The 26,336-nt window shown below is 31.5% G+C and overlaps 1 protein-coding gene across 2 annotated transcripts; it reads left to right on the top strand.

Annotated features, from left to right (window-relative positions):
* On the top strand, window positions 1-22,302 carry LOC134255675 (uncharacterized). 2 transcript variants are annotated; one of them, XM_062738200.1, is made up of 6 exons: window positions 1-118; window positions 11,513-12,224; window positions 12,956-13,009; window positions 13,213-13,245; window positions 13,940-13,963; window positions 15,219-22,302. In XM_062738200.1, the coding sequence occupies exons 2-6, from the start codon at window positions 11,645-11,647 to the stop codon at window positions 20,192-20,194; spliced, it is 5,667 nt and encodes a 1,888-aa protein (XP_062594184.1). In that variant the 5' UTR covers window positions 1-118; window positions 11,513-11,644; the 3' UTR covers window positions 20,195-22,302. The 2 variants fall into 2 exon arrangements, with proteins under 2 accessions (XP_062594184.1, XP_062594182.1); XM_062738198.1 differs by having other exon boundaries at window positions 24-123.
* The last annotated feature ends 4,034 nt before the right edge of the window (window positions 22,303-26,336 follow it).

Genomic DNA, 26,336 nt, shown 5'->3' with positions numbered 1-26,336 from the left:
CCGCTTCTGAAAATTACAAAACACATTATCACAAAGTTCGGCAAAATCTCCTGTTAGCTGTTACAAAATGGACGGATCGGAGATATTTTGTTCAAAATTTGGCAAAACGTAGTAAATGGTAAGGTAAGAAAAATTTTTATTTATTATGTGAAAAAACATCGTCTTTCATGTTTTTCATGAATGGCAGCTTTGAAGATTCAATCAATAAAGAAAGTGGTCTTTAAGAGATACCCAGCATTTGGAAATGTCATAATAAAGTTAAGTGACCCAAAGTCTGTAAATTGCGTTTTTCTTAACAACTTTTATCTTATTTTGTTGTTTTTAGATTTGAATTAATATTTTAGCTGGTAAAATTAGAGTGAAACATAATCTTGGAGATATCTTGTTTTGCATTGAAATTTTGATAAAGATATCAACACATGTAGATAAAAGGGTATATAACTGTAAAAACAGTGTTTAGATGCTAAACACAAAACTAAACGCCAAATTGTTTTATTTTTATGCCCCCGTAAACGAAGTTTCGGGGGTATATAGTTTTTGTCGTGTCCAACTGTCTGTCTAGCTGTCTACATGTAGCTGTTACTCTGTTTGTCCGCAAAAACATTAACTTTGTCAATAACTTTTGATTTAGTGGGGCTGTGACTTTCATATTTCACATGTGCATTCCGTGTGATAAGACCTTTTTTGGGTAACACCTCATTTGACCTTTTGACTTTGACCTTATAATTCGACCAACTTTTAAACAAAATTTTCCAATCTTTGCTTGTCCATAAGTTTTGAACAGCAGATACAAGGGCATTTAAACTTCACATATATATTCTTTGTGGCAAGACCTTTGACTGGGTTTCAACAACTTCGAATATTGACCTTGACCTCGTAGATTTACGTACTAATGAAAATAACTTTAACCTTGGCAATAACTTTTGAATGGTAAGGTCTAGAGCTTTCATACTTCAGATATGTAATCCTTGTAAGAAGGGGCTTCATTGGATACTAAGAACTTTGACCTTGACCTTGGAGTTTGACCTACTTTAAAAAATAAACCTTGACCATAACTTCAAAAGGGTATGAGCTAGTGCTTTCATACTTTAAATATTAAATCTTTGTGACAAGATCTGTCATTTTATATCAAGACCTTTGACCTTTTGACCTTGAACTTAGAGTTTGACCTACTTTCAAAAAATCTTAACTTTGGCCATAAGTTATAAATAGCTAAGGCTAGAGCTTCCATATTTCACATATGTATTATTTTTAGTTATAGTATTTTTTGGCGACAATAACCTTGACCTTTTGACTTTGACCTCGGAGATATCCAGACTTATGAAAAAACATTTACCTTGGCAATAACTTTTGAAGAGTAAGGGCTAGGGCTTTCATACTTCACAGATATAATTCTTGTGAAAAGATATTTTATTCAATAACAATAACCTTGACCTTCTGACCTTGATCTTGGAGTTTAACTTACTAGTAAAATCTTTTGAACCTTTGCCATAACTTTAAAATGGTTTGGGCTAGGGCTTCCATACTTCAATATGTAGTCTTTGTGGAAAGACCTTTGATTGCGTACCAATAACCTTGACCGTCTGACCTTGATCTTGAAGATTTCTGGAATTATGAAAAAAACTTTAGTTTGGCCATAAATTGGGAACAGATGGTGATAGGGCTTTCATGTTTTACAATTGTATTTCCAGCTAGGAGACCCTACATAAATTTACATCTGAGAAAAGTTTAATCCTCATTATGTTGCCATTCGGGGGCATCAGTGTTTCAGAAACACATCTTGTTTTTTTACACATTAAGCTCTAAACATGCCTCATTTTTAAACACGTTTAGACTAAATGTGCTTGGCTGCTAAACACGTTTTCTCCATAAACACTTATATCTAATTCTACCACGATTATTGAACACATCAAAGGAAACCGGCGGACATTATTCTCCAATAAATCACGAACGTCATCAAAAAATTATCAGATCAGAAACACGTATCAAATCTGAACAATTCAAATGCATGTCTGGCTGTAGAATGAAATACTTGTTTAGACAGCATCGGTGTGTAGTCTTTCGCAGTATAAACAATGTAAATTGCATCAAGTTTCTGATGAATGTCGGTTTTATAGGTAAGCGGGGCTATTCCACGGACCTCCCTACACATTAAACAACGTGATTTTAGCAGTAAAACAGAAACATGATGTTGTTATTGTATATTCATTTTAACTGATCAAAACATATTACGAACAAATTTGTAATTGAAGAAGCCTATTTTTAATGTAACGAAAGCTCAAATCGTGTGCATTCTATACACAGGTATTTAGCAAACAAATTTTACCTCTGGTGTTAAATGAAACAGTGTAACATGGTGGCCTAAATTGTTTCTCTATAGAGGAAATAATTTCCGTAGTTTAGCGATTGTAGTTATACATGGTAGAATATAAATAAAGTCCTTGTTGTCGTGAATGATGCAGAATAACCTCCTAGGTCTCGAAATAACGCCTCGGCTTTTATCTTTCAAACAACATTTCTCGACCTCGGAGGTTATTCTGCAACATTCACGAAAACGCACACTTTCTCTCTTAAACACATAACACGTTTACACATAATTTTTTTCACATTTTTTTAACGCGTTTAGCCTTAACAATGTCTTCTTTAAAACAAGGTGTTCAGTTGCTCAACTTGTTGAAGTTCCACAATATTGGATCACAATCAATTAGTTTAAATGATAAAATATTTCAAGAAAACAAATTTTGAAGAGAAAAAATATATTTGATGAGTTTTCTAGAAAATTTCATTAGCACATTTAGGCAATGGAATATACATATAGAAAACTTTTCAACTTGAAATGTATCCATATTACAGGAACATAACATCATTGAACATTTAAACATTTGGTTTATTATAAAGAATTTTAAAATTAAATATGCCTAAATTTTTTGAATTAAATTTTTTTAAACATATACTCGTATTTATTTATTAAAGTTTTTTTTCAATGGTAGTCAGCTCAGCAAGATTTTTTTCCTCATGTCAGTAACAAAAGGTTTATCAAAATTATTAACTTCCTTAAAGTCCTTCACTAACACACATGCAGTATATGATTTATATGTATCCATGACTGCAAGGAAATAATCCATTTCAAATATACGATATATTTTTTTCGACGATCGTAGAGTAGACTACTCAAAATTCCTTTTTCCAAAGTGCTGAATAATGTAACAACAGTTGCACTTGGAGATGATGCCAGTTACTCTGATACGTGTGTATTTGCTTTTAAGTGCGATCCAAACCAAATCCTGTAAGAAAGAAATTTAATTTGTTGCAAAAGTTTGACTGAAATTTTTACATTTATTAATTGTGCAACTTTTAGTGAAACTTATTTAACTACTTTATAGTACTGATACATGTACCTATATATATATATATATATATATATATATATATATATATATATATATATATATATATATATATATATATATATATATATATATATATATATATATATATATATATATATATTGTAATGACATTCCATTTAATGTGAGACACAATTGATAGGCCAAATTTTTCCTCTAATTTATTTTTTCTGAAATTTTGATACTTTTTTCTAGGATACAAAATCATTCTTAATAGATGATATGAAAGAAATTCAACCACACATTTTCTTATCCACATAGTCTGAAAAATAGCCTATCAGATCCCTATGAAAAGATTGTGAAATCAGACATTCGACTTGAAAATGAACCTCATTTTCAAGTTTTCAATTGATCTATTGCAAATATTTGTAATAATTTTAATAATAATAATAACCTTTTTGTTTCTCTGAATCAGTATTGATACCGGAAAAGATTCAAATTGGTCTTAGAATAAGAAGGGTATAAATGAATAATATTGAACCAATGGTTTCAGATATTTTGGCGATTAAAAAAATCAATGGCAAAAAACCTAAAAGATTCAGTAGATATTCACAATATTTGTCATTTGACCTCTTTATATGACCTTGACATTTGTAGTTCATAAAGCATGGAGATATTCCTTATATATGTGTCCAAATATCAGCCCTCTACTATTTATGGAACAAAAGTTCCACTGCAATTAATAACAGACTGTTACATGCTAGATTATTCCACTTAGATAGCGTAATCACATTCCAAAATATAAGCTCCCAAGTGACCAATATACATGTATAAGATTCTCTGATATTTTCATAAAGTATGACGCAATCATGTGAAAACTTATTATTTTTCTTAAAGAGATCATTCATTGTTGTCAATATAGTATTGTTATTCTTTTCTTCTTTACATTTTTTTTCTCTAGTACTTTTTTTTTAGGAAATTGATTAAAATAGAATCCACAGGTGTTTTGTACTACCTTAACCCCCATCCCTGCAATCACGTATTTTAACGCATATACCGTTGCCCCACAATCACGCACTTCAACGCATATACCTCTACCCCACAAGTTTTGATTGTATGGCAATAAATGATAAGATAACAAATTTTGTATAATATTATTCTAATATATTTCGCATATAAATGTATTTTCCGCATTTTAATATGCCCGAGTCCTTCAATTTATTTGATAAAACTTGGGATTCGAGACAAATTAAGAAGATCTTTCTTTTGACATAAAATAAGTTCACCACTTGAACCACTTGGTTGGTGATGTAGATATCCCCCAATCTTGTGTGAGATGGGATCCTTGATCCAGAATTTATGATGTTCGACAAATGAAATTTTTATTTAAAAGTTTGAGAAAGGCGTGTGCAGAAATAGGCAGAAAAACGGGTTAAATAAAAAAAAGAAATTTAAGTTAATTCACATTTATACAATTGAAGAGAAAAGAGCTTTGTTCATGGAAAAAAGCTTTCTTTTAATTTACATTTAATATTATTTCTTGTTCTTAAATTCAGATTTGTAGATTTACAACCTTATTGTTTCCGCCTTATTCCACAATTACAAGGGAATAAAGGAATGACAATATCATTTTGAAAAAAAGTGTTGCACATACTCTATGTTTTGATTTGTTAGAAATATACGTTTATACATGAAACAAGGTATTCGGGAAAATTTTATGCATGTATACTGCATACGTGTTTGATATTTTGAAAAAACTGAGGTTTTCTTGTGTGAAAACTACAATAGAAAAACTATTTATTTCTGTGCCATATATACTTACAATGACTTCATTGTACATGCAAAGTTTTGGAAAAATCTACCGTCCAGGTATTTTTAAGAAAACGTCTCAAAATGCAAGTACGAAGGTTGTCCCGAAAAGTCGTAGACAGGGAACATATTTTATTTTGTCTTTGCTAAATCATATGTCTTTTCTTTTCATAGCAAAAAGTAGCATTTTATGATCATGCATTTCAAGTTTCATGACGATACCACGTTTAATAAGAAAACTATGAAAAAATAAAGAAACCATGTAAGTGTACATCGGCGCACGAGAGCAAGCGTAATTTACATTTCTCATGACGTCATGATCTCTTTTTCTGCTTCACATGCGGGATTTAGCATCCAAATGAATATTTTTTATAGTGAAAAACCATTTTTGACTAAAGGACTTATTTAAATTCACTACTGTCCGTTTTCTAGGGCAAATTAAAATTTTAATCAAAATTTAGTTGAAAGATCACCTTACATTTTATAAGGAAGCAGAGAATACACCTTGTTTGACGACGTTCAGAACGTTTCCAAATGTCTGCCTTTAACAAACAGTACTCTACTTCTTACATGCAACAACTATTGTTTTCAATATAAAGGAAAAACTTTCTCATGCTATTTAAAAACAACTTTTCTCTTAAAATCTAGTGTGTAATGTCCTTTCTATACTCTTTTCCCCCGTCTTTGATGGATATAAAACATACCAAAAACAATTTATTACATTTCCGTGCGCTGGTTAAGGGGTTGACGACGTCATTTTCATCAATTTTAATTCCAACAAGACTTTGAAAATCATGCCATTAGCCGTCTATTTCAAATTCAATTTATATGAAATTTTGACATATTATTAAGATTTTGATTCTGGTTTCAGTGATTTAAATCTTAGTTCAATCTTTTACACAGTGCCGAAGAAATAATAGCAAATGTAATAGTTATATGCGTAAATCATTCAGAATTTTGGTCGTGCGCCGACAGACCATATCGGCCTTCATATAAATCGTCCCAATACAAGTGTATATTTAAAATGAACGATTTATATCTAAGAATTCACAATTTTAAAGAACATTGAATGTGTTATGTCTATGCAAAACTTGGTTAGTATTGGTTGCGTGTTAAAAAAGATATTTACATTGTCTACGACTTTTTGGGCCAACCCTCGAACATTTACTAAAGTATATTTTATAGGAAAATTCAAAACTTTCGCACTTTAAGGGGAGACAGGACACATGTCACATGACTAAAAAGACATATCACGTCATAATCGGTAATGATGTACATGTTAAACGTTGTTAAAATCAACAATTCTTGTGTAATTCTATTCTAAATTCTAAAATTGTTTTTAAGCATTTAATATTAGAAATTATTATCAAAAATTTTTTTTGAGATCTTGCCATCACTTAGATATTGTGAAGCTACCCAATCCACACAATTGTTTCTCTTTACCCTGCAGTCTGTCGTCAGTGACGTCATAGACGTAGTGTTTGAATCCTCAGTGCAGCGAGATCAAGTACACACACCCCGTCATGATCAGTTTTATTTCATAATAAACAGGTCACAGTCAATGTATCGTGATAAATTTCTGAAGCAGATTTTTTAAAATTAATATTTTTTCGTGTTAAGTAGCAGAGATTCTTTCTATTTAGATAATTTTGAATGTTTATATTTTCGTGTGACGTCACAATTGATTTCCCGCACTCGGAAAATACAAACGTGAAGCGTTTTTATCATGCTTACGTCTAATTCAACGATGTCCTGTGCGATATTGAGGTAAGCTTCACCCTGTGATATTTATGCAGTAAATAATTACGATGAAGGACTGACATTCAATCGTAAATTCAGATATATTTATTGACAGAATTTTTTCCAAATGAGGTTTTGTCGTTGAAGCTGCCTTGAAATATGCAGAAATTATCCCATCCAAATACTTTATAAAATTAAAATAATTGCTTTCAGATAATTTAAACACTATGAATATTATGAAATATTTGAGTATATAGTGTTATATATCATATTTATCGTTTGTACTTAAAAATTCGCATTATTGACTCCGTTATGGTCCCGTAAACAAGAAGTATCTAAACTCCATGCAAACTCTAAACAGGATGGTATTTCTGGGGCGATATCTTTTAAATAAGTCAAGAAATCCAATGACAGGACCGTTTTAAAATGTTAAGCACATATTAAATTAGTAATATGAAAAATATGAAAAAAAAAATTCATTGACAGGAATTTTTTCAGCTTAAGGTCCTGTTCCTCCGTTAACAATTTATAAAAATACTACAATATACTTTTTGCTCAATCTATAATACATAATGAGTAATACTATATTGTACATTAAGTGTAAAAAAAAAAAAAACCTCAAAATTCTACCGTTTCCAAAGAGAAATCTCAAAATGCCAAAAAGTAACAAATATGTTTGCACCATTACGGATATGCTGTGGAACTGTAGCCCTCTTCAGGTAAATTCAGATTAAAAAATCGGCGAGGGCTAGATTATTGTTGCTAAGCAGAGTACAGAAATTCTTGCGAGTAAATTGCACCTTACTTGCATTACGGCGTTATAACGAAAGACTAATATATCAAACCATAATGTAACTGTTCTGTGGCTATTAATATCACATTATGGTGCGAAAAATAAAATAAAACAATTCAACCCCGTGAAGGAAATCAGCAAATGTGTTACAGAGGGTAAGTGAAGCAGGAAACAAAGATCCGATGTATGAAGTTGATAGCTTTAGTCATCATAATATAATAATTTGTTAATAAGTTTGAGTATTGAAAACAGGAAAAATGCTCTTATATGAACAAAGCGTATTTAATATTAGAGTACAGTCATTATACGCCAAAGTTTTGTTTCGTAAACTTAAGTTTTCCTACATTCCATGAGTCATTTTATATATACTGATATATTATCAAGAAAACTCACTATACAGCTAAATGCAGAATCTAGCTTGAAACATTCCAAGAAGTTTATGTTTTGGATGTTTAAATGTATAGTAAACATATCGTTTTTCTCTGTAAATAGTGTGTGAAATCGTAAAAAAAAGTTCTTTTACATAATTAAAAACGATTCCTAGCTTTAACAAGAAGTTTTTTCAGTATCCCCTGATTTTCAGTATCTTTTAGAAGAATGCAACAGATCACCAATAAAAACCTGTCGTCATCTCTACTTAGAAATGAATATAATTTTTAAGTTTTGGAATACACAAATGTCACAGAGAGGTAAAAAAAAAGTCAGTTTTCGAATTTTCTCAATTTTTTGCAAAATTTTATTGATTTGGCAGCACATTTTGTTGTACCAGTGGCAGTTTATGTGTATAAGATCTCAGATAGGTAAGCTTGTGCTCTATGTTTTCCGAAGAGAAAGGTATCTCAGATATAATGAATATAGGTATAATCTGACATAAAAACATTACCATTCCTGAGAAAAAATCTTCAATCGTAAAGAATAACTTACGCAAAATAACAACTGTTCAAATCCACCCCTTTTTCCGCAAAATTTTAAACACACGAAAAAAACGATTATACTGTATATATTGCTGCATAAGTGAGGGAGTTGACGATAGAAAAGTAAATTAAAATAAGGTTGGTTAAGCACTAAACTTGTTAATAATAGTACGTATATTTTCAGATTCTACACGTATAAGGTTATATTTTTTAAAATAAATAATGTATGTTTGAAGGGGGTGGGGGTCACAGAGCACTTACATACTGAAAACGTTCTTAGTTGTCTTTTACACTATGTTAAGGATATCTGATCCTCAGCCAGGAAGGATAACTCCAAAAATTAATATTTAATTTGAAATGGATCAAAATGAAGCTTGAAAATGAAATTTTTTCATACAACAATTTTCATTTTATTCATTTTTATAAGATTCATATGTTTTGGAAGTCTTACATGTAAAAAAAGGTCTTATAAAAGTTGACATTTGTACCCCATAAAAGGAATATAATTATACATTGTCATGATCGTGTAATAATAAAAAAAATATCGTCAATTCAGAGAATAAATAGTGGACTAATAATTAGTATGAAAAACGTCAGTCAACAAAAACATTGTTGATCTGACAATTTTCCATATATACGTTATATAATTACCTCTAATCTTCAAACAAGAAATACTGTTGATAAATTAATATATTTTTGTGGATTCAGAGAAATTTTTATGAGCATTTTTGATTCCTTAACTGTTGATTTTATAAACCTGAAGATCGGACTACCTTAAATTTGATAATATCATTTAACCGTTTTTAATTATCATTTGGTCATCTGAGTCACTCAGGTGACTTTTTGCAATCCATTTTCATCCGTCGTTGTTCGTTGTATCGTGTGTTAACATTTGAACATTTTAAGCTTCTTCTCTGAAACCACTAAACCAATTTAAACCAAATTTTGGATACAGCATCTATGGGTGACGGTGAACATAAATTGTGAATTTCATGGTCCCTGCCCCCCCCCCCCCTTGGGCCTGAGGGGTGAAGCAAAATCCACTAAAATTAATGAAATCTTTAAAAATCTTCATCTTTACTCCTGGACATCAAACAGGCAAACTGTTAGCACGAATGTAATAACCATTGAGTCCTCTACCAAAATTGTGAATTTCATTGCCCCAGGGTCAGGGGATCTGATGTAAGGACGGGCCTCTATTATATATAGTGAAAATGCATTAATTCTTTGAAAATCTTCTTCTCTGCTCCTGGGTAGGAAATAAACTAAGTACATAGTTATGATGAGCAAGAGTGCCTCTTCCAACATTGTGAATTTTATGGCCCCAGGGTCAGGGGTTGTGGTGTTTTATAGTGAAAATTCATTAAATCTTCGAAAATCTTCTCAGCTCCTGGGTATTAAATAAACTAAGTATATAGTTATGATGAGCAAAATTGCCTCTTCCCAAATTGTGAATGTTTTGGCCCCAGGGTCAGGGGTTCTGGTGTTAGGGCAGGGTTTTATTGATCATCTAGTGAAAATGCATAAATTCTTTCTTCTTCTCTGCTCCTGGGTATTAAATAAACTAATTTAGTACTTAGTTATAATGCATCAACAAAAATCCATGGCCCCTGTGTAAGAGGTTTTGACATTTGGTGTAAGGGGGGGGGGGTCTTTTGATTATACAGTGAACATACATGAATTCTTTGAAAATCTTTTCCTTTGCTCCTGGATATTGCTAATGATCCAAGTTTATATATATATATATATATATATATATATATATATATATATATATATACATATTTATGATGAAGAAAGGTGCATTCAGAAAAATGATTAATTTCACGCCCCCTGGGCCAGAGGTATTGGAGGGGGTGGGTAATCATTTATGATGAAATAAAATTTATGATAAAATTTACAAAATTTTGAAATATGTTGCTCCATGGTAAGTGGTTTCTTTGAATTGGGGTGCACAACTAAATATAAAGTGGAAGTGCATTTTTTCTTTGTTACTCTGATTTTCCTCTAGGTATAAAGTAAATAAAGTAAGCATGCCAAGTTTTTAATTATGATAAGCAATGGTGCCTCTTTCACAATTGTGAATTTCATGGGCTCTAGTATAAAAACACGAACCAAATTCAATTGTTGGAAAGTTGTTAAATGATACTCAGGTGACCTATAAGACCCGTGGGCCTCTTGTTAAATAAATATTTCCAAAGTATGTTTGAAAGTTACGAAAATCTAAGAAAAGAAAACTTTATTGTTAATGAGTATAAACCAAAATAATTGTATTAAAGCATATACGAGTTGGCAAGAGAATGAAGTTACAAATATATGTATGTTTTAATGCAAGACGTATTTATTTAATCGAATATTCGAGTATATTCAAATACATGCATATTCAAATACTCCTATTCGATTATCAGTATTTGACATATTTGACATCCCTAACTTAAGATTTTCAAAAGAATTCTTACAATATACCAGTTTAATAATTCATATAGTAGTTTGAATAATTTTTTTTATTTATTATTTTTCAACTGTACGATGACCCCAATGTTAATATTTAATATTACGAAACTTTTCATTTCACATCCAAAATATTTCTTTAATAAGTGCATAAAAACATTGATCTAATCTATTACATTTTCTTTAATACAAACTACAACTTCTGTCTATAAAACACTTTTTTACCTAAATGTCACTCTTCCGACGAATTTTAGTTCAATTAAAAATGTAAAATGAACGTATCAGTATGACATATTTAATGGAAAATGTGAAAGCCATTTTTGGATTTCATGAAAGTGCAAGGCACTTTTTTTTTATCTAAATGAACATCATTAAATTTACATAGATTAAGAACAAATAGACAAGATTCTCAATGCTTCAACAAAAATCAGTATGTAGATTTTTTCTGTTACTTTCAGATTAAAGGACTTTTTTTCGCTTTTCATCTACTCCTTTGACATTGCAATTTATCGTCACTAAGAATTTGCAGCTATCGGATACAACATATATTCAGTGTTAAATACAGTATTCGAAAAGAGGCAAACCAGATCATGTCCCATTCGAAGTACGCGTCTACACCACAAACAACAAACTTAGCAAGGATCTCCCGACTGATTCTGGGACCCTGTGCTGACGTCATGAGGGACGTGCTTATCAAAGAAGTACCAGCAACTGACCTGTCTAAAGCCGTTAAAACTTGGTTAAAGACACAGAAGAGGAACCCGCTCTTTAATTCACAAACCGATTTAATTTTCCCATCGCCTTCAAATATCTACACTGGTGATTATTCCGATATGGATATATCCTTGCTTTATATCCTCCTGCGTAATGTGACTACACTAAAAGCACACAGTAAAGGTTGGGGCAATGATCCTGACCCTACAGACAGAAGTGTATCAGCAAATATTGAGCGTCTCAGACTGATCAGAAACAAATATTATGGACATGCCGTACAAATAAGCTTACCTGATTCAGATTTTCAAAGTGAATTTTCCAATATCCGCAAAATTGTCGAAGAAGTTGATAATTATTTTGGAGTTTGCAAACATCAGCAATCAGTAGACTTTATCAAGACAGAAAAAATGGACCCGGAACAAGAAATGAAATGGATCAAACAGCTTACAATATTAGGTACGACTATTGGTTGATACAGCTTGTTTTTATTGCAAATCATGTCTATCTCTATTAATTATACACAATCATGTAGAAAAAAAAACAAAAATTTATCATCTGTACTTTTTTCCGCATGGTATTAATTTTCGCTACATGTATGTACACGGACACAAATTTTCCGCAAAAATTTGTCCAAGCGTACTTAATAAAAATGTAAGGCATATAGTGACAATTCAGAAAATCCGCGTAATTTTCTACATTCGGATTAAACAGAAATTGAGATTCCGCGGAATTATGACAAAGGAAAAAAGTACGTCTATAATAATTTGAATGAAGATAATATTATTGTTTAATTGAATTCCTTCATCCTACCCTCCTAATCTTGACACTAAGAAATGAACTTGTAAACGATTGAAGAGTACATGAATATTTTTTTTCTTAATATGAAACGAAGTAGTTTCATTAGTTTTACATCCAAATGGGAAACATAATTATCATGGACAACACAGAGGGATCGAATATTGTGATCATGTCCATATATGGAAATTGTCTGGACATGTGAAATCTTACGACAACATCTCTATGCCAAAGATAGATAATATTAAAAAAAACAGAAAATCTAAAAAGCATTTATATGGATACAAATGAGGTGAAAGTTAAAACATCAATACAAGTAATATTATATGAACCTTAAACATCAGGACCTTAATTCATGCAGTCAACTGTAGTATAGCTATTTGCTTAAACAGAGTCACTGGTCTCAGATGTAGAAGAAAACACCAGAGAAATACGGGAACTGAAAGGTAAGTCATCGTACTGAATACAGAGTTAAATATTACCATATAGATCTGAAAAGATTTAAAATAAAATCGCCGTTATCTATCTTTATTGTCTATCTTTAGTATCTTTTTATGTTTGTTTCACGGACATAGTGTGATTTTGAGTTTATATTTAGTATCATAGTATGAATAATATTTTCTGGAAATGCTAAGTTTACTCGTTACAGATAAAATAGAAAACAGAGGGTTTGAGAATTTTGGTAAGTTAAGCTTTGGTAATGCTGCTATAATTCTTTTTTTCTTAAACTAATCAATAAAAGTTATAATGATTATTATGCTTGATAATTTGCCAGCTTCACATTTCCATATAATTGTCTGCAAAATAGACGTATGTAAGGTACATTTGATATTGATTCCTGGAAAAAAAAAATTACTGATGAGCTATAACAAAAATCTTTTTTTTTCATAAAATTTTTCACATCTGGAAACATATCCATTACTTTAACAATGTTTTCTTTCTGCTTTCCAAATTCTTCAAAAAGTAAAAGGCTTTCACTATAATTGCAAAACACCACAAATCACTCTTTATCATGCTAATAAGCATTAGTATCTAAGGTTGGATATAAGAAAATCTTATTTCTCTAAAACTGCATTAATTTTTTCCCCTTTTATAGGGTACAAAAGTCAATTTTTATAATACCTTTCCCAAGACTTCCAAAAACCTTGAATCTTATAAAGATGAATAAAATGAAAATTGTTGCATTAAAAAAAAAAATCATTTTCAAGCTTCATTTTGATATATTTCAAATAAAATATTAAATGTTTGAGTTATCCTCCCTGGCTGAGGATCGGATATCTGTAAACATCTCTTGTAACTCAACACGCTGTTTCAAAGTAAGCATACAAATGTAAAACAAGAAACATTATCTTTCTCATATTTTGTTTCATTTTCAGAAATGCATATCAGAGCAAAGATGGGTAAGATCATTTTCTTCATATTTCAATATATACATTTGTGGTATCTCTCTATTATATAAACATACAGAGAGAAAATACCTTCAATTCTGTATGAAGTTTGTCTGAGTTCAGAGGTCAAAAAGTGACCTATTCACACGGCGCAATAATATCTACCGGTACATAAATTATAAAATGACCTACTCTACTTGCTTTTCATGTATAAAAATGAACAAAATAAGCAAGTAAAATGATATTTATTTTATTTAAAATGTAAACAAGTATTTCATAGTTTTGGGGTTATCGATTCAACCTGTGTATATAGAGAAAACTAGGAGCCTAGCGTTTGTTTACATTTTTCTTCACTTTTGTCAGATGAACAGTCTCTAACGTTCATCCTTATTTTTTTGGTAGGCATTTGTTTAAATTTTCATGATAAACGTTTATTTTATCTTTAAATTTTACTCATGATAAATGTGTAAATATGAAATATACCATTGCAATCATGCCATGAACAGCTGCCAAACACCTCGGCGTTTTCGTAGTTCAATGGAAAGCTGTCGCCAGTGTCTCTGTGTTTATCAGTGTTTTACGATAATTATGCCTTTAGTTACTGAAACCGTAGAATGTTTTTGATCAAACTGCAAATTAACTGGCTCGTACAAATGTTTCAATCCATCGGATCCATCCATCCCTTTCCGGCGACTGAAATTCCTTCAACTTTTTATCATCAAACTTCGGACGCGTTTCTTGTGTCTTTTCAGCACCGATTATCATTTTTCACGAATAAAAATATACCCAGACAACAATCTGTTCACTATTACTGATCACAAGTAGCCTTTCACAAAATATTCCCTTCGAAATAGATTTCTTAGCCTAATGCATTCGAAGCGTAACTGCCATGCAAGCCGATTTACACCTTGCGTCATTTTTCAAAATCTACGACGGACGGTTAGTGCAATAATTTAAATTCGAAAATATTCAATTGTCAGTCTCAAATGTATATATAAGTAATAAATAACAAGTTTATAAACTTCAATGGGAATTGAAGTGGGTCGGTACGTAATCAAATCTTCTGAGAAGGCCTTCGGCCTTCACAGGATTTGATCATGTGACCGACCCACTTCAATTCCCATTGAAGTTTATAAACTTGTTATCTATTTCTTAATTGAAATACAAATAAACTTAGAAGAATGAAAATTTGAAAAAAAATAGATGAATGTTTATTTGATGTGAATATTTTAGCCAATTTGAAGGTATTTCTTGTTTTTTTTTTAAGATACAACAAGAGCTGCTTTAGAAAATCAAGAGCTAAAAATAAAGGATGTATTTGTTGAAACACGCGCAATTCAGAGAGTATTAGAACTTTTAGAGTCGAATAGGTATGTCCTTGTTAAAGGTAACCCGGGATCCGGGAAAACCACGATTGCTATGTATGTCTTAACAGAATTACAGAAGAAAGGAATGTTCCCTCTTCAGGTGTTCACTGTTGAAGAATTGTATGGATCCGTGTCACCGTCTTCAAATGTCGCTTTATTTTTAGATAATTTATTTGGGGAGTTTTCAGTTTCAAATGAGATTGACAATTTTAAAGCCAAGTTACATTTGATTAAAGCAATATGGAATAATGAGAACAGTAAGGGGAATGTTTTAATTCTAACAATCAGAAATGATATTTGCAAAGAAGCAGCTGATAAAATAAATGAAGAGTTATTTTTAAGCAATTCTTCAGTTGACTTATCTAATGGGAATTTTCAAATGCAAAGTTCAGAAATAGTAGAAATGTTTAAAAAGTACGGTCTTGATAAATTGTTAACATCAAATACAATGCTGGATGTAATTAAACTTGGAAATTCACTTGGAATCCCGCAATGCTGTAGCCTCTTGAAAAATAATCCAATATTTTCCGAAGACGCTAAAGCTTTCTTAAAGGATCCAATTGTAAGCTTGCAGAAGTATATCAAACAAAGGCTGGATAGGAAAGAAAGCAAAATGGCAGTTTTAATCTACATTCTTCTCTGTGGAGGGAGTGTGGAAGAAAGTGTACTGAAAACACCTTTACAAGACAGAGCGAGGAAAAAACAAGCACTGAAAATGTTAGGAACCACAAAGTCATCTTTAAGGAATTTTCAAAGTTCTATCTTTCATTACTACCATTTTTTGATGGCTTATGACGACATTGAAAAAAAATATAAATTTAGTCATAGCTCAATACAAGATAGTTTATTTAAATGTCTCGTCATTTATTACCCAAAGGAAATTATCAAGAGTTGTGATTTTACCCTTCTAGAAAGGGTAACGACCTCTAAGAAACTGTATTGGAATTCTGTAGTTATCGTCGAAGATATTTTCCAAGTTTTAATTAAACGATTGCTAGAAATTCTGCAGGAAAGATCAGTAGCAGCATTTCAAACAATTTCTCGTCTTCACATATGGGAGGACGAGAAATTTTTTTGTAAAAGTGTAAATAATCAAAGTTTTTTGAATGGGCTAAAAGAAAATACTGATAGTCGTGGGCAAACAATGTTGGTTCATTTTTGTGTATCTGGTAACATTAGATGGGTTAATTATCTGTTGTCTTCAGCTTCAGAAGAACAAAGATATTTGTCTTTAAATGAAGCATGTGCACACAACCAAATGGAAATTATTGATTTGCTACTATTAACTAATGTGAGGTATAATTTAAAAACTTGTTTTTACGCTGTGCAAAGTGGTAATTTAGATTTACTCTATCGCTTCACTGATAATGTTGACCTGAAAGAAAGAACTTTAACAAATAATTTTCACTGTAATAACATAGAATGCGGTCTACTACACGAAATTTGCTTTTTTGGGCAGAATCACCTCATTAAGCCAGTTCTAACACGCTACCCACAACTAATTGACGTTCGAAACAATCAAGGTGGAAACGCTCTACATTTCGTTGCTTATGCAGGAGGCGAAACAATCTTTAAAAAATTAGTTCAAAGTGGATGTGACCCTTATAAAACATCATATACTGGTTCGACTGTTCTCAGCTATGCTTGTCAAAATGGAAAACTAGACATGGTTAGGTATATCTGTGAAAAATATCCAGATTTGCTTTCTCCAGATTATTATGACAAAACAGGTATGTCCCCATTACACTGGTCGGCTCAATCAGGAAATATAGAATTGTATGAATACTTGATAGAAAAATGTGTAAAGCAAACATATCCTGACGGTAGAAGTACACCATTACATGAAGCTTGTAAGTTTGGAAGACTAAATATGTGTAAATATTTGGTCAATACTTATCCTCATTTACTAAACATCAAAGACAATAATGGAGAAAATGCCTTACATGCTGCAGCCTGTGGAGGTAATATTGTTCTATTCAATTTTCTGTTGGGAAAAGGCTTGGATATCAAAACAAAAACAGATGATGGGAAAAATGTGCTTTATAAATGTTGTATGAATGGAAAACTAGATATGTGTAAATATTTAGTCAACACTTATCCTCAATTACTCGATGTCACAGACAATAGTGGGGGTAATGTCTTACATGATGCAGCCTATGGAGGTAACATTGAATTATTCAAATTATTGTTGGAAAAAGGATTTGATATTGAAACCACAAGAAACGATGGGCAAACTGTACTTCACCTATCCTGTATGAACGGAAAACTTGACATGAGTAATTACTTGGTCAATACTTATCCTCATTTACTGTTTGTCAAAGACAATAATGGAGAGAATGCCTTACATGCTGCAGCCTGGGGTAGTAATATTGATTTACTCAAATTTCTGGCGGGAAAAGGCCTCAATATCAAAGCCAAAAGATATGATGGGAAAACCGTGCTTCACTTATGCTGTATGAACGGAACACTAGATATGTGTAAGTACTTGGTAAATACTTATTCTCATCTACTAGATGTCAAAGATGATAAAGGAGAGAATGCCTTACATACTGCAGTCTATGGTGGTAACATTGATTTAATTAAATTTCTTTTGGAAAAAGGCTTCAATACCGAATCAACAAGAAATGATGGAAAAACGTTGCTTCACCTATGCTGTATGAACGTAAAACTAGACATGTGTAATTTCCTGATAAATACTTATCCTCATTTACTTAATGTTAAGGACAATATTGGAGAGAATGCCTTACATGATGCAGCGTGGGGAGGTAACATTAATTTACTCAAATTTATTTTGGAAAAAGGCCTTGATATCGAAACCAAAAGAAATGATGGGAAAACTGTGCTTCATTTATGCTGTATGAACGGAAAACTAGACATGTGTAATTTCTTGGTCAGTAAGTATCCTCATTTACTAGAAGTCAAAGACAATAACGGAGGAAATGCCTTACATGCTGCAGCCTTGGGAGGTAACATTTATTTACTGAAATTTCTATTAGTAAAGGGTTATGATATCAAATCCATAAGGACTGATGGGAAAACTTTGCTTCACCTATGCTGTATGAATGGAAACATAGACATGAGTAATTTCTTGGTCAATACTTATCCTCATTTACTAGATGTCAAAGACATTAACGGGAGAAATGCTTTACATTGTGCTGCTTGGGGAGGTAATATTGAATTGTTTAAATTATTATTGGAAAAAGGGTTCGATATTGAAACCAAAAGAAATGATGGGAAAACTGTGCTTCACTTATGTTGCATGAAAGGAAAGCTAGACATGTGTAATTACTTGGTCAATTCTTATCCACATTTACTTAATGTCAAGGATAATAATGGAGAGAATGCATTACATGCCGCAGCTTGGGGAGGTAACATTGAATTACTCAACTTTCTGTTGGTAAGAGGCTTTGATATTGAAAACGAAACTAATGACGGGAAAACTGTGCTTCACAGATGTTGTAAGAACGGAAAATTAGAAATGTGTAATTTTTTGGTTAAAACATATCCCCACTTACTTGATGTCAAAGACAATAATGGTTCTAATGCCTTACATTGTGCAGCCTGGGATGGTAACATTGATTTACTCAAATTTCTGTTGGAAAAAGGCTTCAATATCGAGTCAACAAGAAATGATGGGAAAACGGTGCTTCACCTATGTTGTATGAACGGAAAAATAGACATGTGTATTTTCCTTTTAAATACTTATCCTCATTTACTAGATGTCAAAGACAATCATGGAGAAAATGTCTTACATGATGCAGCGTGGGGAGGTAACATTGACTTACTCAAATTTCTGTTGGAAAAAGGCCTTGATATCGAAACCAAAAGAAATGATGGGAAAACTGTACTTCACCTATGTTGTATGAATGGAAAAGAAAACATGTATTATTTCTTGGTTTATAGTTATCCTCATTTACAAGACGTCAAAGACGATAAAGGAGGGAATGCCTTACATGATGCAGCCTGGGGTGGAAACATTAATTTACTCAAATTTCTGTTGGAAAAAGGCTTCAATATCGATACCAAAAAAAATGATGGGAAAACTGTGCTTCATTCTTGCTGTATGAATGGAAAACTGCACATGTGTATTTTCTTGGTCAATACTTATCCTCATTTACTAAATGTCAAGGACAATATTGGAGAGAATGCCTTACATGATGCAGCCTTGGGAGGTAACATTGATTTGTTCAACTTTCTGTTGGAAAAAGGTCTTGATATCGAAAACAAAAGAAATGATGGAAAATCTGTGCTTCTTTTATGCTGTATTACCGGAAACTTGGCCATGAGTAATTTCTTGGTCAATACCTATCCTCATTTACTAAACATCACTGACAATATTGGAGAGAATGCCTTACATGCTGCAGCCTGTGGAGGTAACATTGATTTATTCAATTTTCTGTTGGAAAAAGGCTTGGACATTGAATCCACAAGAAATGATGAGAAAACTGTACTTCACCTATGCTGTATGAACGGAAAACTAGACATGAGTAATTTCTTGGTCAATACTTATCCTCATTTACTAGATGTCAAGGACAATAATGGATTGAATGCCTTACATACTGCAGCCTGGGGAGGTAACATTGATTTATTCAAATTTCTAATTCAAATAGATTTTGATATCAAAACCAAGGGAAATGATGGAAAAACTGTGCTTCATTTATGCTGTATGAACGGAAAACTAGATATGTGTAAATACTTGGTCAATACTTATCCTCATTTACTTGATGTCAAAGACAATAACGGAGAGAATGCTTTACATACTGCAGCCTTGGGTCGTTACATTGATGTACTCAAATTTTTGTCGGGGAAAGGCTTAAAAAAGACAAGAAGGAGAAGTGATGGGGAAACTGAATGCAACTTGTGTTGTATGATTTGAAACTAGAAAACATTAAATATTTGTAGATCTTTTTTTTTTATTTTGCCACTGGTTTTCAAAACTCTGCATTTATTGTTTATTCAACTTTCCTAGCTTAGCTGATTTTCTATACACAATTTGTTTCAAGTCCAACGAGGAAAAAAGAAAGGAATTCTTCATTCCACATGATAATTAAACAAAAACATGTCATGATTGATATCATAATTTTTTTTAGAACTATCCTCTTTTTATGTTTCACATTTTATTCTTAACCATTTAAACATTGATAATGATGATCCATAAGTTAGACGTTGTGTTGTTTACAATATGTGGTAAAAGGGTTTTGTTTGGCGGAAGTTCTTTTTATACAAAGACTACACTTCATGATCTTGACGTATACATGCATGTAGTAATATTTAAAATTAAATTTCTTTCTTTATACCAAAACATGACTGTCATTTAATCTGATACATTATACCTGCTTTTTAAGCAATAATATGATCTTAAACATTTATTTGATATTGTTATTGAATTCAAATCAAATTCAAAATAATATACAAATTATTACAAGTGAAAAATAACATGAAAATCTTGGATTTGCATATTTACAGTCTTTCAAAATTTACTTAATGATGTTTCCCCTAAGCTTTGTTAAGTACCATATATAATTATATTCTAGGGATACCAATTTGTAACCGGTTAATCGAGTAATCAGTCGGAACAATGGTAATTGATTAGAAAATCCGTGATCGGTTAATCGGAAAGAATAAAGTATATTCAAACTTGAATGCAATTGTCTTAAACTTTATAATTAGAAAGGAAACTTCTACGTACGAAAAAATCATTTACGGTTTTTACACATCTTATAAGATTAGTGTCCTACAATTATGGCTCTCCGGATTGAAATCGCAGGGTAATTAGTCGGTTTGTAAAGAGTTTATTATTACTTATTTTAAAAGCAACAAATTGTTTAATCCGACTGCCCTGAACATTGTTGTAGTTCTTTAATATGAAATAAAACAACGTATCAATATGTATTTTTTATTTCAAAAAACTTTGTAAAAGAAATACACGAACACATAATGCACATGTAGGAAAGGGAACATACAAATATCCGTATGATAATAGATAGGAGTGTGCCGTAAACAGTACCACTTATATCGCATGTATCAGCTATGTGTCATTTGACAGGTATAAAAATAGAATTCTTAAGATAAATTTCAAAAAAAGATGCCAGTGCAAGGGCGTACATGTACTCTTGTTTTTTGAATGAAAAAAAATGATACACATAAAGAAAAGTTTACATCCTCTACTCGAAAACTGCTGGGTATTGTTTCTGCTGTTTGTAAAGAATTGGTAATTTTGCAGTACAGTAGTCTTTGTATATCTTTGTACTTTTGTTGTAAATTTAGAAAACACTTATCGTTCTAAAGATATTCTTTAGATTCCTTGTCAAAGCATGCATGTTGCACATCTTTAGAGTCTAGATAAATTCAAAATATTTATATCTGATTAATTATTTTTATTAGTTTGAATGTTTTAAATAGCAAAAATGGCAATGGTTTTATATTTATTTTGCATTTTTGTTTAACCTCTGGATTACTTGTACTGCGTCATGTCAAGGTTGGTGATGTCATTTATGACGAGAAATTTTCTTCCTTTACTCGGCAATATTGTTATCAAGACTAGTGTTGTTATGCTAAATAATTGTATGAGTAATTGGTAAAATCAATGAATTTGTTGTTATTTACGCATCATCATGTGCCTAATTTGATTTTTCTCATTCCTTTAATTTTTCTTGATGTCCCAATGAAAATTTCCATACGGTGCACCATGTTTGTGAACTCGGGCCCTCCTTATTAAGATTAATGAAGCCGATATCTTAGTATTGTAATTAAGTGTATACAGATTTTAATTGACAAGTTTTTTTTACATAAATGAAAATAATATGTAGATATTCTATTGTGCAACCATTTAGAGAGTTATGCAGAAATTGTATTTATACAGAAAGGGTGATAACTTATTTTGTATTAAGTTAATTTCAACGAATACGAATGGAATATATATATATTTCAAAATGAAAATTTTATTATTTTCTGGAATGGGGAAATACTATGATATTTGATATAATTATGTATAATAAATATAATTATAACATGTTATATATGTATACTGCACAGGGAATGCAATCATAATTTTATAACATTTAATCAATATATTAAAAATATTCATAAAAGTTATAGACTACATTGTCCGATTGATTGTTTTACAAGTCCTCTATCGATGAATCAAGAGGGAACTATAGGTTTTCTCGTAGTTTATTCATTTTTAAATCACTTAGGACAGCTTACAGCGAGGGTTGAAGTTTCTCAAATGCAAGTCTAGCTCCAAAGTTAAGAGATTGATTGATTGTATATTGTTTGACGTCCTTCTCGAGAATTTTTCACTCATATGGAGGCGTCATCGTGTGCCGGTGAAGGTCTTCAAATTTTGATCTTTACTCGGCACTCAGGGCCATTGAGCAGTGAGGGATCTTTATCGTGCCAACGCCTGTCGCTGACACGGGGCCTCGGGTTTTAAGGTCTCATCCGAAGGACCCGCAACTTTCACTTCAAAGTACTGAGCGCATGGCAAAGGAACAGTTGCTACCAATTTTAACGACTAGGTCAGTCGCGGCCGAGATATGAACTCACGACCTCCCGATCACGGAGCGAGCGCTCTACCGACAGTGCTACCGTAAACGGTCCAATTTTAAGAGATAAAAATGTTGTTTCCCAAACAAAATATTTGTCTCAATAAATTTATATTTGAAATATGAAAGCTCACGATTTAACCTGTTATAAGATATAGAAAAGATTAAAGTTTTTTCAATTGGCTCACACTTCAAAGTCATGCTCAAAGGGTTAAAATCAGTGGTTCTTAGGGAAGATCTTATCGCTGCATTTCATTTCCGAAAATTTGCATAGCATTTCCGACATTTTTTAAATTTCAGGCAGGCAAGCATTATGACCCATGCATTTTTTTTGCTATTCAATGTCTCTGAATGTCTTTCTCAAGATTGTTGCAACACAAAAAATCTGAAACAGTTGTCTGTATTTGAAATAATAATAATGTTCACTGACTTAACCCCCCGATCAAAAATTTTATTTTACACCATGTTCAGCTCCCATGAGTACTTTCAGTACTTTGATTTCTGCTTTACATCTGCGAAGAATACACATTGAGTCAAACACTAAAAATTTAATGTAGGCATTTTCAATTTTTACAGTCATTTCATTGATAAAACAAATACTCAGAAATTTGATTTCAATGATTTATTTATGATTTGTTTTCCTATAGTTTTTTCATTGGTAAAGTCTTCAAATCTGTTACTAAAAGTACTATCTGAAAAATGTCGAAAATGAAAACAAAAAAAAAAAAATGTCGGAAATGAAAACTAAAAAATGTCGGAAAAGAAAAGTAGTGAAATATAGAAGCTATAGTACATAAAGTTCAAAAGGCCTATGTTTAAAATATCCAAAGAAAGATCGTATCCCAAGAAATACACTTGTGAAATATAAAAGCCCTAGTGCTATCTGTTTAAAAGTTATGACCAAAATAAAGATTTATTTCAATCGGTCCGTTTCTTTAGGTCAAGGTAAAACATATACGAGGGTCGTTCAAAAATTACGCGGACTTGTTGCACAGGAAAAATATTTGACAACATAATCGGGCAAAATGGCACACATAATATAAAAGAATCTTTACTTTTATGGTCTTCAAAATTTCATATAAAATGTTGTAAATTGGTATCAATTTTGAGTGATTTATCAGGACATATCATTAAGTCACGGAGCAGCAAAATCTTCGACGTCACAGGCATTATAAAAAAAATGTGTGATTGGACTTTCATTTTCTCAACATTTTCCCAAGAGTACCCGTACAGTTTGAGTTACCTTATTTCAACATCCAAACACATTTCTTGTCAAGCTTTAAATCTATTAAAAAAGTTAAGAATATTTCTTTTTTTTTTATCAAAACAAAAAACTGCAGGTATTTATGAGATATAGTGTGATATCGGTGACTATCAATCATGTTCTTTACAATTTGGATGAAGTTTTCGTCGATAATTTTCCTTCCGTCCTCCCATATAGGTTTTTCAGTGGTCTAACGGTTTAAAATTTAATTTTGCTATTTGTGGACGAATGTCACGAATACCCTAGTTCACTACATGTTTGATTATCCATATTTTGGATCTATGTTGGCGATATCTCGAGCATCACACGTAATTTAACAAAAGTGTGATGCGCCGTCAATTCAGGAGACGTCATTTTCACAGTCGTTTTCATGGGAATCGTTTGCGATAAAAGTCACTTTATATCTGTTAGTACTTCAAATATCATGTCAGAAATCTAAATACATAATAATAGAACAATTTAAAGATACAATTGAGAAAATTGTCGAAAAATATCGCCAATTATCGAAAAATTATGAGTTAAATTTTGAATTCCGCATTCTTTTGCTTCAAATTTTTTGTCGTGCTCCGTACCTCTCCATCAGCGATATCAACATACCGATAATTTTCGTAGAATTTTTTAAAATACAGATATTTTGCCCAAAATTTATTGGGATCTTAAAGATACATTTTTTGTGAAATTTCCTAACTATATGACGTCTGTAAGAGTAAATAATAACACAGTCCGCGTAATTTTTGAACGGTCCTCGTATATTGTATTTAACGCGAAAATCAAAAATGTTTCAAGTATATTATTTTAATTTTAGCAGCGATGATCGAGAAGATGTTAAATTGTATTTCCATAGTAATAAACCAAGTCCGTAATTTGGAAGCGTAAATACCATTCCACGTTCAACAAATTTACAATGTTATGTTACTATTGTTACATATATCATAATCGCACATATTCACATAAATTAAAAAGAAATCCCAATGTAAATCTAATAATCCAGTAAAGTTAACTTCCCCATTATAATCAAAGTACTCAGAAGAAAGCCGGGCTCATTCAGTGACAGTTTAAAAAACAAGCCGATTCAGACACTGAGAAGATAATTATATATATCTATGTCATATATAGCACAATAAAGCTTTAAGAATTAAGTAAAATGAAGTTAGAATTTAACAGCGAAAATATTTGTCGTTTGGGGTTTTATATACCAACAGAATTAAATAAACACTGAAGCAGAAGGGTACTACTAAGAGCAGAGTACGCTAGAATACGCTAGAAAAAATGTGTATTTTGATATGATTAGACTGTTAATGCATGTATATACTACTTGATTAAACAGTATTATAAAATAATATTGCAACATTTGTCCCAAATATTTGAAATTTTAGCGATAGTCAAGACAGGAAAGCAACATTCATATTTTAATGCATTAAATGTTTTCAACAACCCGATCTCAGTTACTATTTTCTTTCAGACTTATTTACTTTAAATAACTAAATTTTATTTACCAAAATATTAAATAATTGTATTACGTAAACTTCAATATTTTTCACATTAACAATGGAACATTTGAAGTTGAATTAGATCGGGATAAAACGAGGAACAGTAACCTGAAATCGAAAATCAAAATAACTTCTAAAATAAGAAACATATAAACATTTTATTTAAGATATATATTTATAATGTAAAACTAATGTAGAAAAACATACAAAAAGCAGTTTAATTGCATTAAATTATAAATTTTTTCTAGCGTACTCTAAAGTACTCTATCGTACTAGCGTACTCTGTTTATTCGGACCGGATGCAGAAAGATGTCTCCTCAGCTGTAAGTTTTGCATCAAAGCGTACATCAAGTCATTAATGATGTTCCCCGCATTTTTGTTAGCCTGATAGTACAATCTTTATTTATAGAATATGATGCAGACAGGGGTATCTGATGAATACCTTTTGCATATATAACCAAATAATTAATCGTCGAAGACGTATTTTATTATAATTTCTTTTTGACCATTTCAGATAAATTTGAAAGTTTAATTCAGTGTTTGTATTGCCTCAAAGGTGATTGCGCAGACGTAATATATTCTAACTCGTAAATTTAATTTGGCGGTGATGAAGCAGCATTTTCGGTTGAACACCGTCGCAAAAGCCGGATATTGCTCTACGAGCAATGAGCCCGGTTAAAAATCGAAATCATAAAACACATTTGCCAAGGCAGTTTA

This window comes from Saccostrea cucullata, unplaced genomic scaffold (genome assembly GCF_032062105.1).
Source record: "Saccostrea cucullata isolate Sc308-1 unplaced genomic scaffold, CSIRO_AGI_Scuc_v1 ctg960, whole genome shotgun sequence".
In the NCBI taxonomy this organism is placed as follows: Eukaryota; Metazoa; Mollusca; class Bivalvia; order Ostreida; family Ostreidae; genus Saccostrea; species Saccostrea cuccullata.
The sequence above is the reverse complement of the archived record's forward strand: the minus strand, read 5'-3'. Positions and strand labels throughout refer to the sequence as shown.

Bases quoted from the DNA above. Each gene is read 5' to 3' on its own strand.
- LOC134255675 (XM_062738200.1), top strand. From the start codon at position 11,645: ATGTCCCATTCGAAGTACGCGTCTACACCACAAACAACAAACTTAGCA. The intron at 12,225-12,955 runs GTACGACTATTG...TTGCTTAAACAG, and splicing joins CAAACAGCTTACAATATTAG to AGTCACTGGTCTCAGATGTA. The intron at 13,010-13,212 runs GTAAGTCATCGT...TACTCGTTACAG, and splicing joins AGAAATACGGGAACTGAAAG to ATAAAATAGAAAACAGAGGG.